The 20,713-nt window shown below is 51.0% G+C and overlaps 1 protein-coding gene across 2 annotated transcripts in view; it reads left to right on the top strand.

The window, feature by feature from the left end:
* Positions 1-3,972: 3,972 nt before the first annotated feature.
* Positions 3,973-20,713, top strand: part of SRF (serum response factor) — a 194,667-nt gene continuing 177,926 nt past the window's right edge. Inside the window, exons 1-2 of one of the 2 annotated variants that reach the window (XM_078647274.1) lie at positions 3,973-4,571; positions 18,940-19,206. In XM_078647274.1, the coding sequence (XP_078503400.1) occupies positions 4,122-4,571; positions 18,940-19,206 (717 nt within the window). In that variant the 5' untranslated portion in view covers positions 3,973-4,121. Of the gene's footprint in view, positions 4,572-5,209; positions 5,245-18,939; positions 19,207-20,713 lie in introns of those variants that run through there. The other variant, XM_078647275.1, reaches the window with a different exon arrangement.

Raw genomic sequence — 20,713 nt, forward strand, 5'->3', positions numbered from 1 at the left:
CTCTCTAGGCCTCCTGGTTACAATTCCCAGTTGGTAGCACACCTATCTGCTCTGCTGTCACCATTTGTGTCCATTGAACAGGAACTTGGAGACCTTTGAGCACTGGTGGTGATACTCTAAAGGTCTCAGAGCACCAGGCTATTTATAAAAATGCACTCAAAGCTTACCACAAGTAACTTAGACAAGCTAAAATACTACACTGTCAGGAGATTTGAGGAGAACAGAAGATGTTCTAGAGAACTAGTTAAAATAGTTAAGGAGGTAGCTGATCCAGCAGCGTTGAATCAGGCATTTAGAGCCTCAGCCTCTCTCTGTGAAGAAACGTCTGAGTTTTTTTATGACAAAGTAGAGACCCTTTATTTGTCCTTTGCTAATCAAGCTTGTAATGGGGTGGGGGTCGCTTTGACGATACCTGCCCTCATACCTTGGCTTTGCCCAACTGGGGTGGGGGCTCTGCACTAAGGAGATGGTGGAAAAGACTATGCTAAAGTTTAAACCGGTTTGCCATTAGAGCCTTAGCATCACTTTATTTACTCCATTTTGGTGCCTTTTCTAAGTCTGCATCTAAAATTACTTTTGGACAAATCATGGAAGGGAGCCGAGTATCTCTCATCCTGTAAGCATGCTCTGGTCCTGCCACTGGTGAAGAAAACTGGAGGAGCTATCTTGAATGTGTCCAACTATCGTCCCATCTCACTTCTGCATTATGTGGTGAAGGTTTTAGAAAGATTAGTCAACAGTCAACTCTCCCGCTAGTTGGACAGTACCAACTTGCTGGACCCTGGTTTCAGGGCCAAAAACAGTACTGAATCCACTCTGTTGGTGGGGCTCGACAGCATCAGGCTCCTGATCAATGAGGGTAAATCAGCAGCCCTCATACTCCGAACCTGTCTACTGCTTTCAACATCCTTTCCCACAACCTATTACTAAAAAGGCTGCATTAAATTCGGCCTTCATTCTAAAACTTTGCAATGGTTTTGTTTGTTTCAGAGAAACAGATCTCAATTGGTAAAACTTCTCCCTTTTAAATCCAACCCAAGGATGACACACAGGGGCAGCTCCTCCGTAATGGCGGAGGAGCATCGCCCCTCCGGTCAGAGTCCATCACAGAAAAATAAAATATTATAAGAATAATTTGGTGCGCACTTAAAAGTGTGCATGTAAGTCTGGCCGGCCATCTTAGGCCAGCCAAACAAACATGCACACTTCTATTACTCCAACCCAGCTGTGTTCACATCCGGGTTGGAGAAAAGCCCAGGCTCCGAGGCAGTGTTTGAGGGTCAGACCAGGCCATTCGGACCAATCCTGGTGCTGCTCTCATAACATGAGAGCAGCATCTGGATTGGCTGGGCAGTCTGTGCCTTCCCAGAGACTGCCGGGTGTGGGGCACTGAGGCGGCCATCTGCATCGGGGCAACAAGAGTTTTTTTTTTTTAATATTTAAATTTTATACTCAATTTCTCCCCTCCTCCCATCATTTCGGGTAGGGTGGCCACCACTGATGAGACATTGTAGGTTTGCCATGGGGTCATCCTTGAGCCCACTTAGTTTAATGTTTATGTGTCACCTTTAGCAAGTATTGTTTCAAGCTTAGATGTTTGAGGTCACTACTTATGCCAATGGCACTAAGCTTATTAGTTCCATTGATGATAGGAATACAGAGATGTGAGGAAACTTAGCTGCCTTTTGGAGATGACAAGGGGGGTGCAGTTTTACTATCTGAGACTCAATGCAGAACAGACTGAAATTCTGCTCTTTGGTAGGGCACGTAGTGTTTAGACGGTCTCTTGGTGGCCCTCTTTGATAGGCCCTGCCCACAGCCAAAAAGAGTAGTTAATAATCTGGATTTCCTGATTGAGGAGTTGTTTGGAGATTCAGGCATAGAGAATGTTGCCATAGTCCAGTCTGCAGATGATGAGTGCTTGCCTGACGCTCCTACTGGTGTTTTGAGGCAAACATTTGAAGATTTTTCGTAGCATGCATAGGATGTGAAAGGAGGTTCACACTTCTGTTGACATGAGCTGCCATGTTTAGTTTGTCATCTAGGATGATCGAGAGATTTCTTGTGTGGGCTGTGCGTGTGGGTGCTGGTCCTAGTTCCGACAGCCACCAGGTGGAGTCACATGGGGAGGTCTTGTGGCCAAAGACCAGTACTTCTGGCTTGTTGGAGTTGAGCTGCAGACAGTTATCTTGCATTCATTCTGCTACAGTGCTCATGCAGTTGATGTAGATGGTCCTGGTGGTCATTGTCTTGCCCGTCAGGGAGAGGATGACTTGGGTATAATAGGCGTAAGAGATGATGGTGATGTCTTCTGATTGGATGATGTTGGCGAGCGGTGTGATGGAATTAGAGGTTGCTCCTTTAATTACTTGGCAGCTTCACACTGGAACGCCCTCCCTCTCAATCTACATTTGACTTCTGATTTCCTAATTTTCCAGACGAGGTTAAAGACGTGGCTTTTCCCACCCTATTGGTTCTTGGGAAGAGGTGTGAGACAGCGGCCATCGCGGCTGACTCTGGAACACAGGGGCTCACTGTTTGATCACCTGAGGCAGATCAGCCCAGCACCATACGACTCTGGGCAATAGCTTGCTTAATTTTGCCGACGGCCCCTAGCGCCTTGACACCCTTGCTTAATTGTTCGCGCTTTACAAATACTGGATTTACATTTCTGATGACCTGTGTAGTTTAAATGTCTGATGTCTAGTCACGGGATATCCCTTAATGGATGATTGAGTGCTTTACAAATACTATAGCTAATTAAATAAATAAAAAGTCTTAACTGGACTTCTCCACAATGCACTGCAGGAATAAACTAGGATAGGAAAGTTGACATGACCTTTCCAGGTATAATACAGCTAGAGGGAGTCCTCTGCAGGTATTATTCCTACTTAATGAATTGGGCCCTGCACTATAACAGGAGGTGTGCCAGCTGTTGCCATCTGTGCCTCTCTGAGTAAACTACACTAATCTGTTGCACATTGCTACAGTGAAACCTTCTCTGCGCATGCGCATCAGTGTTAGTTTACAGCAGTAATGATGTTCTGCGCAGTCGCTATCGCCGCCTCTGTCCCTTTAAAAGCGTCTGACGGGCCAGGTGCGTGCTGACGTCTGGGGAATGACTGCAACAGTCTTGGTATGTGTATGCAAATGAACACACCCGGCGACCAATGGGAGAGCTCTATTCCGGCACCCTTCGCCCAATGGGCAGGCGCAGCCGTGACTCACCATATAAGGAAGGCCGTCGCCATAAAAGGAAATATTGTCTTTCTTTATATGGAACAAAGTAGTCCCTGGGAGAATTATCCCTCCGCGCGCACCATCCATTAACTGAAGCAGCCAGGCCGGGAGGTCCGAGCCGAGGGGAGGGGCTGCAGGGCCGCGCAGCCCCAGGAGGGAGTGGGGTGGGGGGAACGGGCCCTGGCGCGGAGGGATCTGCGATGCGGCCCGCCTCTGGCAGGATGGCAGAGTGACAGGCAGGCCGGGCAGAGTTTACACACACACAGGCACGAGAAGTGGCAGCGCGAGCCGGAGCGACGCAGGGGCCTGGGCGCGCGACGGCGGCGGCACGCAGCCCGCGAGGGAGCCAACGAGGCAGCCGGTTGGTGGGCCGAGTTGTGCTTGTGCGCGAGGCTGCGGCCGTTATTAAGTGTGCGCGAGCCGTCACTGCTGGCGCCAGCCTTGGGAAAGGAGCGCGAGCCGGCGGCGTCACTGGGTGAGCGCGAGCCGGACGGAGAGCGCGAGCCGGCGACACTGGGTGAGCGCGAGCCGGCGTCAGCCCGGGCCTGCGGGTGAGCGTCAGCCGGACGGAGAGCGCGAGCCGGCGTCAGGCCGGGGGTCAGGGGTGAGCGTCAGCCCGGGCCTGCGGGTGAGCGTCAGCCGGACGGAGAGCGCGAGGAGCCGGCGTCAGGGGTGAGCGTCAGACGTGAGCCCGGGGTCAGGGGTGAGCGTCAGGCGTCAGGCCGGGTCAGGGGTGAGCGTCAGGCCGGGCCTGCCGTTGAGCTCGAGCCAGAGCCGGGCCGGGAGCCTCACAGGCCGCCCGGCGTCCCCCCCTCGGCCCCATGGCCGGCCGCCGCTGACCCCTCCCCAGCCCCCCGCGCCCCTCGCCCCCTCCCCCGGCCATGCTGCCCTCGCAGGGCTCCGGCAACGGGCCGTCGCCGCTGAGCCGCGGCCTGAACCTGGGCCGGCGCACCGGGGGCCCTCCGCGGGGGGGCCTGCGGCCCGGCGTGCTGGCGGGGCCCCCGGGGGGCCGGCGCTACGAGCTGGAGCCCTCGGCCGGGGCCTCCGGCGGCCTCTACAGCGGCTCCGAGGCCGACTCGGACTCGGCCGACGAGGAGCCGCCGGAGCGCAGGCCCGGGGGGGCCCTGAAGAGGGGCCTGTCCGAGCTGGAGCTGCCCGAGGGCGGCGGGGGCCCCGGGCAGGGCCCGCCCTGGCCCCCGGGGGCCACAGTCAGCGGCGCCAAGCCCGGCAAGAAGACCCGCGGCCGCGTCAAGATCAAGATGGAGTTCATCGACAACAAGCTGCGGCGCTACACCACCTTCAGCAAGAGGAAGACGGGCATCATGAAGAAGGTGAGACCCCTGGGGGCCCGGGGGGGCATCGAGGGGGGAGAGAGGGACACCCCAATGAAGGTGAGACCCCTGGGGGGGCAGGGAGGGGGGTACACCACCTTCAGCAAGAGGAAGACGGGCATCATGAAGGTGAGACCCCTGGGGGCCTGGAGGGGATAGAGGGGGGGGGGGGACCAGCATGAATGAGACCCCTGGGGGGACCCTGGGGGGCAGGAGGGGGACCCTGGGGGGCAGGAGGGGTGAGAGAGGTACACTGAGAGCAGGGATGCACCACCTTCAGCAAGAGGAAGACGGGCATCATGAAGAAGGTGAGACCCCTGGGGGCCTGGAGGGGGGAGAGGGACACCACACTGAAGATGAGACCCCTGGGGGGCAGAGTGAGGGGGGTACACCACCTTCAGCAAGAGGAAGACGGGCATTATGAAGAAGGTGAGACCCCTGGGGGCCTGGAGGGGGGGGGGCAGGGACGGGGGGACCCCGAGGGGGGCAGGAAGAGGGGAGAGAGGGGGTACACCACCTTCAGCAAGAGGAAGACGGGCATCATGAAGAAGGTGAGACCCCTGGGGGCCTGGAGGGGGGGGGGCAGGGACGGGGGGACCCCGAGGGGGGCAGGAAGAGGGGAGAGAGGGGGTACACCACCTTCAGCAAGAGGAAGACGGGCATCATGAAGAAGGTGAGACCCCTGGGGGGGAGAGAGGCGGGGCAGGGATGGGGGAGAGAGAGAGGGGACCACTGAGAGCAGGGGTACACCACCTTCAGCAAGAGGAAGACGGGCATCATGAAGGTGAGACCCCTGGGGAGAGAGGGGTACACTGAGACCAGGGGGGCACCACCTTCAGCAAGAGGAAGACGGGCATCATGAAGGTGAGACCCCTGGGAGAGGAGGGACCCTGGGGGGGCCTGGAGGGGTGAGAGAGGTGGGACCAGCATGAATGAGACTCCTGGGGGGGGCACCCTGGGGGGCATGGAGGGGTGAGGGGGAGAGAGGGGTACACTGAGACCAGGGGTGCACCACCTTCAGCAAGAGGAAGGCGGGCATCATGAAGGTGACACCCTGAGGGGCGGGAGGGGGAGAGAGGGGTGCACCAGCATGAATGAGACCCCTGGGGGCCTGGAGGGGTTCACTGAGACCAGGGGTGCACCAGCATGAATGAGAGCCCTGGGGGGCAGGGAGAGGGGGACACAGACATGGGGTACACCACCCTTAGCAAGAGGAAGACTGGCATCATGAAGGTGAGACCCCTGGGGTGCCTTGAGGTTGGGGGGCAGAGAGGGGGACACACTGAGATCTGGGGTGCACCACCATGAAGGTGAGACCCTGGGGGGCAGGGAGGTGGTACACTGAGATCAGGGGTACACCCCCCTTAGCAAGAGGAATACTGGCATCATGAAGGTGAGACCCATGGGAAGTAGGGAGAGAGGTACACTTAGATCGGGGGAACACCACCAAGAAGTTGAGACCCTGGGGGATACCAGAGAGAGGGGTACACTCTGTTGGTTGGTAGGAAGCGAGTTCAGATTCTAGCCGCATTGCCATAAATCTTTCCCTTTTGAAAGTTGGGGGCTCGAGCAGTAAGTTATCAGCATCACGTGAAGGTCTAAGCTGCCTTAGATTTTGAGTTTATGCGCCAGATCGCGAGGGGTAAAACGTAAACGTGGTTACTTATATAGCGCACGTATCACCCCCGCAAAGGGGTCTCACGGCGCTTGCTTAGGGAACCCGTCCTGGTATTCCCCTGTGAGATAACCCCAGGCAGGGTGTCCACAAGGTGAAAGCCAGGCATCCTGCCGCGACGGGCCGTAGTGGAGATTAAGCAAGCTATTGCCCAGAGTCGCAGAGTGTGAAACCGTGAGTCGAGTAGGCACCGAAGCGAGAATTATCGAGTCCGTGGAATTTATTTGCCCAAGACCCGCCGAGGCGGGGAATTGAACCCTGGTCCAGGACCGATCTCAGCTTCCAGGTCTGCTGCCTCTAACCCCTGAGCCACACTTCTCCAGTGGAGGTGTGCAAGACTTTGTGGTTGATACGGGCAGCCTTGTTAATTTACTTGCTTCGATAGGAAGCCAGTGAAGAGAAAACTGTATGGGTGTGATGTGATTGTCTTTTGGTCCCATATACAAAACATGCCACTGAATGGAGGACGAATTTAGGAGGGGGAAAGGTGGGTTTCGGGGAGGCCAGCAAGGAGAGAGTTGCCGTAGTCCAATCTGGAGAGAACCAGTGATTAGACCAAGGTTTTACGGTCTTGCTCAGGAAAGAAACGCTGAACCCCCCCCCCCAAGGGAAGGCGCAGTTGGTAACATGCATTATTGGTGATAGTATTGGTATGAGTCAAGGTTGAGCTTTCTGTCTAGAATGACACCATAGGTTTGTTAAGTAAGTTCAGATTGTCCATTCAAGATTGAACAGGAGGAGGAGAAAGTGAGGCAGCGAGAAGAAGGAATTCAGTTTGGGAAGGATTCAGAATAAGTTGATGAGTTGACATCTAATTTTGGATAGAGTTGAGTGGTGTTGAGGATTGAGATGTGTGCAGAAGACACCGCAAGGCAGATTTGGGGGTCATCAGCAGAGGTGATAATGGATCCTATGGTTTTTTTGTTAGGAGATTTCCTAACAGTGTAAAGATTGAACAAAGTGGGTGCACTGAGATCAGGGGTGCACCACAGTCTGGAAGAGGAAGATGGGCATCATGAAGGGGGCACCAGAGAGGGGCACACTGAGATCAGGGGCACAGGCGAGACCCGGGCGGGGGGGGGGCTCTGAGGTGAAATCAAGCAGGATGATGAAGTGCAGGGGGCCCTGGAGGGTGGGACGGGGACACACTTGAGGACCCCGGGGTCTCTTGGGTGCACCGTGGGGAGTGAAAGACAAACATTGGGGTCAGGGTTCAGAGCTGGACTGGAGGGCAGGCACCCCAGGAGATAGTTGGCAGGGGTTGCCCGCGCACCTTTGGTGACAGACAGGGAGTGCCCGGTGGAGCGGTGTACCCGGGCACCTGTGGGCATGGGGTGCCCGGTGGGGCAGGGGGTGCATGGGCACCCTGGGTGATGGTGGGCAGTGAGTGCCCGGTGGCGCATGTGTTGCCTGGTCGCCTGTGGTGCTGTGGCAGGAAGTGCCCGGGCACCCCTGGTGATGGGGGCAGGGAGTGCTCCAGTGCTCGCCCCAGTCCCGCCGAGTGACACTGGTGTGCATTCATCGGGTGTTTGCGGTCCCTGTCGGGGAGATGGATGGCCCCACAGCTGCCCCGGGCAGCTGTCCGCCCGGGGTTTACCCAGCTGTGCGCCCATCCCCCGAGCCTGACAGCCGGGCCCCCGCTCGCAGGGCACAGCAGAGGTGCCAGGCGGGCCCAGAGCTAGCGCTGGCAGGCGGCCTCCAGGCGCCTCTGGGCTGGTGGCCCCCGAGGGTGTTTGTTAGAGGTGACTTGATGCCCTCCCTACCGGGGGGCTTGTGGAGCGTCCCCCCTCCCTGCCAGCAGCCCAGCTCCCCGTCCATGTACACTGCACGGGGAGGCGCCGCCGAGAAGGTGACGGGTCACTGCTGGTGCCGGCCTCGCACTTCAAGAGCCGCAGAGTGCACCCTCGTCCCAGTCACAGATCCGGCTTTGAGGCATCGCCTCCCACTGCATTCAAGCTAGCCTGGCTGAGCAGGGGTGCTGCCCCGAAGCCGGTCCCAGGGTGGACCGTTCCCATGAGGCACAGGGTCAGACTGATTTGCTTATGGCTGGGTCTAAATTGGAGAGATGTGGTGTGGCCAAAAATAATGGGTTAAACCCAATTCTGTAACTGGGGATGAGTGTATGATTTGTTCAGCATTCTGTCCATTTGTTCTTTTTGCTATTTAAATTATGTTCTGTGCATCTGCCTTAAATGAAATACTCTTCTTTATTTCTTTTTTTTGTTTATGTATCTTTATTGACATTTGTATTTTAACATTCCAGTACAACAATGTCAAACTACAATTGCCAACAAATGCAGTAAATCATAGAGGGGTCCATGATGACAATTCCAGTAGTGTACCATAGTGGTTATGGTGTAGCGATGGTATCTACGGTTGAGAAGCAGTGCGAGCGAATGTATAGACCAAGTACTACTTATCGCAATGATGAAGTGTGCGCAATATTGCAGCGTAGTGAACAGTGGGAATTGGGTGCAACATGAGGACAAAAACACTCGACTAAAGGAAGGGGAGAACCACCCTTGACTCAAGGCCCTGAAATGTAACAACGACTAAGCGACTGCATGTGCAGCACATGAAGCCCCCTGTGTCCGCGAAATATGTAATGATTGCGTGAGGTAACCCCCCTTTTATGACGTCACGCTAGCGGAATTGGAGCGTCCACATGGTGCCGAGGTGACCTCAATTCGATCACCATAGCCCTCCAATCTGTAGCAAGTGGGAACTTGCAAACTCCCAGTAAGTCCTCCCTTTAGAGTGCCATTCCCTCCGCATTGGCCCAATTGAGCAGAGCGTGTCGCCAGGCCAGCACTGAGGGCACCGCGGGATTTTTCCATCTTTTGGTGATCAGGCGCTTTGCGGTTATTAAACCCAAATTTGTGTTTCTTTCTCCTTTTGGAGAGCTGCAATATGTACACCTCCCAGGAGAAGGGAACTGCACGCTTGGTACATTGAAGCAAGGTGGCTGCCGCGTCTGTCCAGTAATCACCCAGTGCAGGGCAGCGCCAAAGCATGTGGAGGAGGTCTGCGTTGGTCAGGTGACATCTGGGCCATACAGCGTGTTCCCTGTGATAGAGCTTATTTATCTGACCAGGAGGAAGGTCCGCGCGCTGAAGAATAAATATTGGATCTGCCAGAAGTGGGACCTTCTAATATGGCCACCCATTCCTTTTCTAATAGGGGTCGACCTAGGTCTACCTCCCAGTATTGTTTCATGGTGATCAGTGATATTGCGTGTGTTGACAAAGTGAGGAAGCGAACCAACGTATCAGGTGTCCCCCTGTGCCCATTACATGTAGGTATTGTAATAGGTGGTGTGGGAGGTTCGGTTGCTAAGTTGCCCCACCTAGTTGAAAGTGAGGCTACGAGGGTGCGGTGCATCAGGAATTGACCCAGGGGCACACCGTCATCTGGGATACGGTCTGCATAGGGGATTAGCGTGCCATGCCTAAAGAGTTCTCCTTCGTCGTGTATGTCCGCAGCCTCCCAGACACGTAGTTCAGCCGCTGTGATGTGTGATCTCCTCTTTGGCGACCCCACTAAAGGGATAGCTGGGGCATACAGTACTCTTTTACTTTTCTTAAATGGAGTTGCAGTAGTGTGCGAGTATTTGAAAAAATATCAAGTCTGGTGTGCCCACCCACCTTCGTCAAATTACGTTCCATTCTCCTAAAGACTCAGAAGAGTTTGATATCTTGGGCAGAAGAGGGAAGGTGTGCTGTAGTACATTAGTAAGACAGACATGGGCCAGGAGGCAACCCACCTGACTCTGCACGCCTGTGACGGCCTGGGCGCTATAAAGCACACTTGTAGCTCCAGCAGGGCGAACCGCACCAAGGAAAAGCTTGGGCCAAGGGCAGGCCCGTCTGCATCTTGACTAGGCTGAGCTCCCTGCTTTAGCCCAGTACTCACTCAACTAGTGACAGTTTTTATATTTTTTTCTCACTGTGACCAAGTGGAAAGCCTCTATGCCAGCCAAGTCTGGCTTCACTGCCTCATCCTTGGATGGATATATTAAACTGGCTGTGGGTGCCTTAAACAAGGAGATTTAACAAGCAGAGCGCCAGCTATCTGCTACTGTGGCTGCAGCTCGGGAAATTACACTACTCCTAGAGCCGTCCACACAGCTTGCAATTGATACCATCTCAATGTCTGTCCAAGGTCAGTCGTTAGCCCAAGACCCATTGTCATGTGATACAAGACGGAATACTAGCAACTTTCATTCTTCACCACTTAATAGTGCGCCTCCAGCTAAGTGCAAGAGACAGCAGGGCACCAAATGACATGCCCTTCTTGCACTCCAAAGTTGTGCACCGTCCCCTGGTACAGAGAGTACTGTTCTTTAGTTCATGGAGGCAGACTCGTACCAAGAGAAATTGATGATCTGTGTGAAAGGGGTGTTGAAAGGTTTGCTCTCCCCATTTATGCATGGTTAGTGGCTATTGAAGAGATTCTAAGCCACATTAAGACAATGCACAGTGCGTTTGTTGGTCCACAGGTTATGACAACTAACATGTATTCAGGCCTTCAATCAATCATAGCATTTGTAAAGCACACCGTACATACCGTGAGGGTCTCAAGGTGCTGGGGTGGGGGTTGGGGGGGGGGGGGGGGGGAGCTGCTACTGATTGAAGAGCCAGGTCTTGAGGAGTCTCCTGAAGGTTAGGAGGTCTTCGGTCTGCTGTAGGTGGATGGGGAGGGTGTTCCACGTCTTGGTGGCGAGGTGGGAGAATGATCTGCTGCCGGCGGTCACTACGGAAGCAGGCGACGGTGGCGAGGGCGTGGTGAGCGGAGCTGGCGGGCGAGGTTGTAGAGGCTGAGTCGGTTGTTGAGGTACGCTGGTCCGGTGTCGTGTAGTGCTTTATGTGCGTGGGTGAGGAACTTGAAGGTTATACTTTTGTTGATGGGGAGCCAGTGCAGGTCTTTCAGGTGGGGTGTGATGTGGCTACGGCAGGGGATGTCGAGGATCGGGCGTGTGGAGGCATTCTGGATGCGTTGGTGACGTTTCAGGAGTGTGGCTCGGGCTCCTGTGTAGAGTGCGTTGCCACAGTGCAGTCTGCTGCTGACGAGGGCCTGGGTGACTGTCCTTCTAGTTTCGGCAGGGATCCACTTAAAGATCCTGCGAAGCATGCTGAAGCAGCAGGAGGAGGAGATGACGTTGACCTGCTTTGTCATGGAGAGGGTGGAGTCGAGGATGATCCCCAGGTTTCGTGCATGGTCTGTGGGTGTTTGGTTGCTCCTAGTACTGTCTGCCACCAGGAGTCGTCCCAGGCCGAGAGGGTGGAACCGAGGATGAGGACCTCCGTCTTGGCACCTCGGTCAGTTGTAATGTACCTTCAAACGGGCCTGCACAAAGCAATAGCCTCTGACACTATAATCAACTGCGAGCTGCTGATGTATCTCAGAATGTGGGAGGGCTCCCTAGGCAGACGGGGATGTGACAATGGCCCGGACTTTGGGACCAGCAAAGATTCCACCCTTTACTCAGCCACACCACACAGGAATTGATATGGCCACCTTGCAGGGCAGTATACAGCCATCTGGATCCCCATAAGAATGTGCCTCACAACAACTAGGGAATACTAGTAGCTTTGGGAAGATGGGGGAGCCATCGAATACTGTTAAAAACGTGACAATAAGGGCCCCTCGTCTGACTGCCTTATCTCCTCTCCTAACACCAGTGGGATTTAAAGCAACTTATTTGCTTACCTTAAAAGCAAATTTAATGCCCCAGATTGTGTCTATATCACTTCTATTTCTCGCCTGATCTGCCTTCAGGAAACTTGTAGAACCCTCCAGTGAGGAGGCGTTCGCCTCCATTTTCACTTCTGCTATCCCATCATTGTCAGGTCGCCCTATGCGTGGTCTCCAAATTTTAATTTCTAACTTGTTGCTTGTGGTTATTAGGTCTTCTACAGCTATGCCATACTATCCGCTTGTGCAGTTGTCTTCTACGCCTGGGTCTGGTGTGGTTTCAATCAATTTTTAATAATGTGTTTGACTCTTCCTGCAGTGAGGTGCTTTTTTGACTTTGAGGCGTACCTAGTTATGTTCTTGCGAGGCAGTCTGCTAAATTGTTTTATGTTATGGACTGGGAGTTTTTATATACAGAAATGTCTCCTCTGCTGAGTATTTGTGTGGCATTGCCGATTTAGCAGGTGAGGGAGTCTTACAATTTTTTACATGAAATCTGCGGGCAGTACCTAATTCTTTAATTTCCAAATATGACTTCTGGAGACCTATAATGTGAATAATGTGCAGGTCCCCTTTTTTATTGGTAGAGGATCCAGTACTACCATTAACCATATTGTAACCTCTCTGCCAGCTAGATATGATGTTCTTGATAGTAGGATAATCCCAACTGCAGGGAGCGCTCCTAACCCTTTAGTTGCATCCTTACATGCTGAGTCTGGGTGACGCACAACAGTATTGCCAACGTGGATCCTACTAACCCCTTCCCTGCAGGGGTTTCTCACCTCCTGTGCGAGGGGGGGGGCTACACGCGGGAAACCGACGTGCTGGTGACGAGGTGAGCTCGTCATGAGGCACAGCGGAGCTGCACTCATGACAAGCTGAGCTCGTCATGGCCGCACCCGTTTTTCAAACGTTCAGCACAGCGGGGAAATTATCCCCGCGTGCGAGCGTTCCAGCGGCCGTGTCCAGCTCAGCTCGTCATGAGTGCAGCTCAACCGTTCCTCATGACGAGCTGAGCTAGTCATTAGCACGCTACTGGTTAAATCCAACGGTGGTCAGGTTAAATGGACTGGGGTTGATCCTTTAGTTGTGTTGCAAAAGCTATTTAAAAACGCAGTAGAGTTTAAATATTGCCTGGGTAAGGTGGATGACATGGGTGTGGTACATGCATGCGAAACAATTGCTTGGTCACTTTATGCTTTTTGACTCGATGCCCTAAACCCAGGCTCTCACTGAAACAGTTAAATATAAATTGACCTGAGTGCTTAACGTTGTGCCCTCTTTCCCCGAGTTGGGCTGATTCTATCTTAAGAATGGAGACAGATCGGACCCGAAGTACTATCGTCACATATCCCCTCTGGGCTCTTCTGTAAAACTGATGGACAGGGTCCTCTTACAAAGATTGGAACATTGGGCTACAAACTGTTCCTTTCTTTTGTAATCCCAGTACGGGGCTGGAGACAGTAGAACTATGCGTCAACCTGGACTTGCTTGTCAGAAAGGGAAAATGGCCATTACACCGCCGCTGTTTCCGTGCAGGGCCTTTACCACGCATTGCCATGAATAAATTTTTACCAATGTAAGTGATGAGAGCATATGCTGGTAGCAGCACCTGCGTGGTGAACGCTTTCTGCGTTGTTAGAGGAGCAAAGAATCCAGAAAGACCGTCACCCATGCACTCATAACAAGCCAACAGGATTACGGAAACACCCTCTATGCTGAAATCAACAAATCCTTGCTACGCAAACTCCAGAACACCGCGGCCAGTCTCGTCTTTGGCATCCCACGACCTGAACGCATCACCCAACACCTGTGAGACTTCTACTGGCTCCCCGTCGAGAAAAGAGTAACTTTCGAGCTACTCATGCCTAAAATCCATCCACAACGCCGGATCCAAACACCTTAACGAAGGTCTCCTTTCACGTACCCAGGAGAAACCTCCGATCTGCTGACCTCGCCCTAGCAGAAACCCAGCGCATCCACAGAACCAGAGCCGTTGGAAAGGCCTTTTCCATCGCGGTTGAGCTCCCTATCAACACAAGACGCTCCCTCACTCCGCACACCTTCAGGAAGAGCATCAAGACCTGGCTCTTCGGCTGACCCCAAGCTGCAAGCCACCCCGACCCTCATGGGTGAGTAGCGTGCTTCATAATTCCCTGAATGAAGATATCCTTCCACTTCCTCTTGATGACATATGTACAGTGCTTCGTCCTGAATAGGTAAGGCGGCATTGTTTTTTATTTTAAAGGATCAGGGGGGCCAGCGAACAAATTTAGGGTTCAGGGCTGGGGCCAGTTTTTTTAAAAAAGGGCTGGAGGCTAGGAGGGGGTCGTGCAGGGTTCTATATATAGCCCTAGCTTACCCGTCGCGCGTTGCTACGATCTCCGAAGAAAAGAAATTCAATGAAACTCGTTATAACATTCAATTTACATTGTCATTTTTATTGAAACTTATTCATTTTAATATGGAAAACATTTCAAAGTGCCGTTTTAATTCTATTTATTAGAGTGCTTGTGGATACACGATTTTTTGTTTTTCCGTCTGGTGCGTACATCAGTATTTGAAAGATTAAGGGCCCGGGGAGCCGATATTTATAAAAATGTTATGCCAGAAACCTTCGCGGGAGTGTACTTAACAATTTCGCAACGTTTCATGGCGATCGGATGAATGGTGTTTTAATTCTATTTCTTTATTCGAGTGCTTGTGGATACACAATTTGTTGTTTTTCCGTCTGGTGCGTACAATTCAAAAGGATATGAGGGCCCTGGGGGGCTGATATTTAACCTTCGCGGCAGTGTAGTCAACAACTTCCCCAAGTTTCATGGCGATCGGATGAATAGTGTAGTAGTGCAGAAAGGACAAACAGACACCGACAGACATACGTTCGTTTTTATATATATATAGACTATTTGGGGAAGGGTCTGGTATTTTTTTTTTTGTAACAGGGAGGAGGTTGCGCTGGGGGGTCTAGATTTAAGGTTTAGGGAATGGTTGTGAATTTCTTGGCAGGGGTTGTGGTGGGAACTAGAATTGGCATTTAGGGAACAGGCTTCCGGCTGGGGGCCAGGGGTTAGGGAAAACATTTAACACTTATAGACCTTTACCATACATGCTTTACAACAAATATGTTGTACAAGCATGCGTGGTAAAGGATATACGTGGTAAAGGCATTCTCGTTGTAACGCATGTGTGGTAAAGGCATGTTACAATGGAATGCGTCGTTTCATCATACAGCCGTCAGGAAATACACTAAGAATGAGCCAGGATCTTATATTTGTGTTTTGCTGACCTTTGCAGTGCTTTTGCTCTGGTGGATCACTTAATCCTGTGCCACCCCCTACTTTCACATGAGGCACCTAACAATATTATCTATCTTTCCACATTGTACAGAAGAATGTCTTTTATGTTACGTTTTGGCCCGAAGGGGGAATGTACTCACCCATTTAAAATCGAGAGAAATCTGACACCTTGGGGCTCTCCAGGATGATGCGCCTATTTTTGCCAGCTATTTGGTTTCTGTGCTACTCTATACCTTCAACGTGGTACTGCTGTCGGCCTACACAGATTGAGGGATACCTTTGATTTCGTGGATGGGAGGAAACTAAAGATTAACAATGCAAAGACCTTTATGATATGTTGTAATACGGGGGGTGGAGGAGGAGGAGGAGGAGGAGGGGGGGGAGGGAGTCTGGAAATAGGGTCCTCAGAGTCCAGGAAACCAATAGAAGCTTCATATATGTTCCTTCTGGGGATGGTTTCCAGCCGCATCCAACTATGGCCTCAACCTCCCCCCCCCCCCCCCCCAACGCCTCCCACCCTTCCGCTCAAAAACCAGCGAGATAATCTGCGGCGTCCCACAGGGATCCTCCCTCTGCCCGACGCTGTTCAATATCTACATGGCACCGCTCGCCCATGTTGCACGACAACATAACCTCAACATCCTCTCCTACGCTGACGACACCCAGCTGATCATATCCCTCACCGAAGACCGCCAAAGCCAACCTCCACAGAGGAATAAAGGCCGTCGCTGACTGGATGAAGGACAACAGACTGAAGCTGAACTCAGACAAGTCGGAGGTCCTCATCCTCGGACCCACCCCATCAGCCTGGGACGACTCCTGGTGGCCCACATCGCTAGGCACAGCCCTGGAACCCACCGACCACGCACGCAACCTGGGGTTCATCTTCGACTCCGCCCTCTCCATGACCAAGCAAGTCAACGCCGTCTCCGCGTCCTGCTTCAACACCCTCCGAATGCTCTGCTGGATCTTCAAATGGATCCCGCCGACACGAGAAAAACAGTCACCCAGGCCCTCATCACCAGCAGACTTGACTACGGGAACGCCCTCTACTCAGGAACAACAACCAAGCTCCTGAGACGACTACAACAAATCCAGAACGCCTCGGCACGTCTGATCCTCGATGTCCCCCGACACAGCCACATCACACCCCACCGGAGAGGCCTACACTGGCTCCCCGTCAACAAGAGGATCACCTTCAAACTCCTCATCCACGCACACAAAGCACTACACAACACCGGACCTACATATCTCAACGAACGACTCTGCTTCCACACCTCCACCCGCAGCCTCCGCTCGGCCAACCTCGCCCTCGCCACTGTCCCTCGTATTCGGAAAACCGGCGGCGGCAGATCATTCTCCTACCTCGCCGCCAAGACCTGGAACGCCCTCCCTACCAGCCTACGACATACCCAGGACCTGCTGGCCTTCAGAAGACTTCTCGAGACCTGGCTCTTCAATCAGTAGCAGGCCCCATCTCCCCCCCCCCCCCCCACCCACCACCCAGGGCCTTGAGACCCTCACGGGTATGTAGCGTGCTTTAGAAATGCTATGATTGATTTTGTTTTGACCAGGCTACGTCTGGCTAGAATACATTTCTTAGTTGCCTTCCCTTATGAAGCAACGGCGCAGTGGTATTACTCTGTGCCCATGTGATGGTACTTCCAAGCAGACAACACATCACTTTATTCTGTTTTGCAGTTTTTATGATTTACTACGAAGAAACTATTTGAAACCCCTTCTTTAGAACAAATAATGCTATGGTCTATAAGGCGGCTTTCAGATTTGTGTGTGCTCCGTCAGATCCTCTTATGTTTTTGTATTGCCTGATATACATGGGGAGGATTTTGCATTAGAGTATCACTCTCTAGTTCCTCAATATGAATTATTTAAACTTTCCTTTACTTTGATGTTTTCTAGTGAGGCAAAGGAATATCACTTGAAACTGCCCTCTGCAGTAACCTTTAGGCAGGGTTTAAATTTCTTTAATGATCCTTGTGTGCACCATTGAATATCTTCACGTCGCTGCATTGTTCTATACCAGTGGGGTGCGGTTGGAGTAGGTGTTTTAGCTCACACCACGGTGGGACAGGGATCCATTCAGACATGTTTTTAAAGAATGTTTGTCTTCTCTTTTATATGATTTGTTCTATTTTTAAGGCGGTTTTAAGTTGTTTATGTTTTGTGTGCTCTTTTATGGTTAACCTCTTTTTATGGTCAACCTGTTTGAACCAAATAAAGATTTTGAACTGATCTGACTTGAGGCAAGCATGGATTGTGAATTTCCATATCTGTCCCTGCTCAACCTCATTGCCTTTTGAATCCATTGGAGATGCCCATCGACATCGGGCATTTCTAGGTTATCGATGTGAAGGAGTAAATGCAAGTGTTGAGTAGTTACAGTAAGGGCATTTCTGGACATGTTCGACTAAATTCCTCAACGCGTCCCTGTAGTACCAACATTTCCTCATTGTGTGCGTGTATTTTAATTTGGACTTAAGTTTACGTTATGGAGTACATATGTCCTTGACCTTATATCTGTCATCGGTCCTTGCCCGTTCCACTGTTTACTGCCAGGGTGTTTCTTGGGCCCATTAAGTCCTTCTATTGAGAAGGTTCAGTACCAGGAATTGATTGATTGATTGAATAATCGTACCTTCTGGGAAGTTCCTATTTGAGAAGTGCATTCTTCACTAGTTGATTAGTAACCCCGGCACCTCCTTTGGTCCGCAGACTAGAACGCAGCTGAAATTCATCTATTATTGGGTTGCAATGTGTATTTTCTAATTTAGTATTTTGAATTGTATAACCAAGCGAACATTGTATTATCCTCCTGATGATGATCCCATATGTTTAGGGGATTGAAACCTTGTCCACTGACCCACATGATTCTGCGATTATTTTTCTCGGGTGCAGTAGTGTTTCCTTTAACAAGAAGTGACTTTTGATTCTATGCAAATGTTGATGTCACACACTTGTTCTTTTGCCTGTATGTTTGTGCAATGCTTGTGGTGCACCCGTTAGGGTACATATCACTAAAAACACATTTAAGTTTTTATATAAATGAACTAATTATTCATGTAATTCATCCTATGCATTATTATTGTGCACTTGGAGAATTATGCTTTTCATGTGTGCTATGGGACCCTAGTTCCTTAAAGCTCTAATACTAATCTTGGTCCCTAGGTATCCTTCGGTTTCCCTTCTCTGCTTGTTGAACTGTATACATAAAATAGGCACATGGTTTTAGCATTATTCTATGCATCTGAAATTGTGGCGATAAGACTGCAGGTGGGGTGTTGGGATTTAGGGTTATGTGCAAGTTACTCACTCACAGGACAACTGTGATTTGTCTTTTTTTTCGACCGAGATGGAGACTAAATAAAATTTGGCCAAGGCCACGGACGTGCTAAAGTGTAGCCAGTAGTTCTGGGTTAACAGTGTATGAATGATGGCCGATAAAGGGGGCTATAGTCTATGGTTACTGTGGTCAGTAACGTATGCTTGTTGATTGATTTGAAATGCACTGCCTGCTGCTGATTTAATGGTTGATAATTGCATTGTGAAATTAAAGATAAATTACTATGCTACAAATCTTCTCTGGGTTTACCACTGGTTTTTGTCTAAATGTTGGATTTTGTAAGTTGAGGTGAATGCTTTCGAGGCCATGATGTTCCAATGCATCTTTTTTGTCTTGCAGGCCTACGAACTCTCCACTCTAACAGGGACTCAGGTGTTGCTGCTTGTTGCCAGTGAGACGGGCCATGTGTACACGTTTGCGACACGCAAGCTGCAGCCCATGATCACCAGTGAGACTGGGAAAGCACTAATCCAAACTTGCCTGAATTCTCCAGACTCTCCACCTCGTTCAGACCCCACCACAGACCAACGTATGAGTGCTACGGGCTTCGAGGAGACTGACCTCACATACCAGGTGTCGGAGTCGGACAGCAGCGGAGAAACAAAGGTAGTTGAATGTCTGATTCAAATCCATGTGTCTCTATCTTCTGTCTAGAAGAAGCATTTAGGCAGGCTCTGTAGGGTTGTGTTCTCTCCTTAAACCGGTACAGGCATAGGTGGCTTAAGTTTTGATTGAGATTGATTTGAGGTGTTTTCGCAGTGGCGGGGGAGCCATTGTGTAATGGATTTTGAAGCTTTTTGAGACTAGGCCGTTAAAGGCTTTTCTTCGGCCATGTGTTGCCTCAGGGTAAAACTGAGCAGGCAACCTTTCTCCCTCGTCAAGGTTTGGACATATGCGAGTGTTCATTTTACTGCAAATGTTTTGTCCAGTTCACTGCTCCCAGTGCATGAAATCTCAGGGGGAAGGAAAGTTTGTTGGTGGGAGTCAAGGTTGCTGGTCAGTTGTTGGAGTGAGCAGTGGAAAACTTTAAATTTGGAGGCAATTCTCGGACCTGGTCAGGCAACCAGGCTGCTCCAGATTCCCCCGATGCATTGTTTGCTTACTTACCTGATCTTGCTCATTTATTTAAAGCAAATTCCCTTTGTTTCGCTTGGTTTTAATAGCTGCAAGCCTTTGGATTTTTTTCTTTTTCTGTGAAGGTAGTTACTTTAACAACCCCCTGTGTGTGTGCTTTAAGCTCTTTTGAACGTCGGTTTTAAGATTTGTGTGCTGTGCATGTTCTGACATCTAGTGTTAAACTTTGAAATCTGCAACGTTGTTTCTATAACCTTTAATTTTCCTGATCTTGAGTGAAAAACTCAGTGCAACAGCCATGAACTTGCTCATTGTTTTTTTGCCATCCTGTTGAGTTTATAACGTTTACCTGTACAGAGATATCTATTTGACATTTATGGACTCAAAATGTCTCTGGCTATGTGTGGAATCTGCAAGTACAGTTTCATAGATATAATATTCATTTTGGAAAATTCGCAAAAAAACATGCCTCAGACGGTTAATTTTGTGAATACACAGTTTGACTTATGGACTGCAGTTGACGGACATAGTATAAATATCTGAACTCTGCGGGAGGTCTGTGTATGTATAACCTGAAGCGACAAGCCATGGGCAGTAAATAGTACTAGCCTCTGGAGTCAAATGTAAACGGTGCACTTGACAAGTGCTGTCTGTATTTCATATATGTTTCTATGCCGGCATGGTTCCACGTTCGAGTATATGCACTCTAGAATAGAGCGGCTACACCACAGCCAGAGACATGGGATGCATTTGCATTAGATATTTGCCTATTAGAAGATGTAGGTCAAACGCAATGGTCCATTGAGGACACTCCACAGTAGAGGCATGTGTTTGCTCTTATTTCTGAAGCGTGCCCCTGGCTGGCAGCAGAGCGCTGTAAATGGGGTGTAAGCCTGTCGGGATACATGGAGAAGAGGGGGCAGATGGAGGAGGCAGATCTAGCAGAACAGGTGTGAAGGCAGCCTGTCTGAGATAATGTCTTGAAGAGTAAATTTTAGATTTCCTCCTGAATTGTGGGAGGGTTGGTTGCTGCTCTCAT

This window comes from Lissotriton helveticus, chromosome 6 (genome assembly GCF_964261635.1).
Source record: "Lissotriton helveticus chromosome 6, aLisHel1.1, whole genome shotgun sequence".
Lineage (NCBI taxonomy): Eukaryota > Metazoa > Chordata > Amphibia > Caudata > Salamandridae > Lissotriton > Lissotriton helveticus.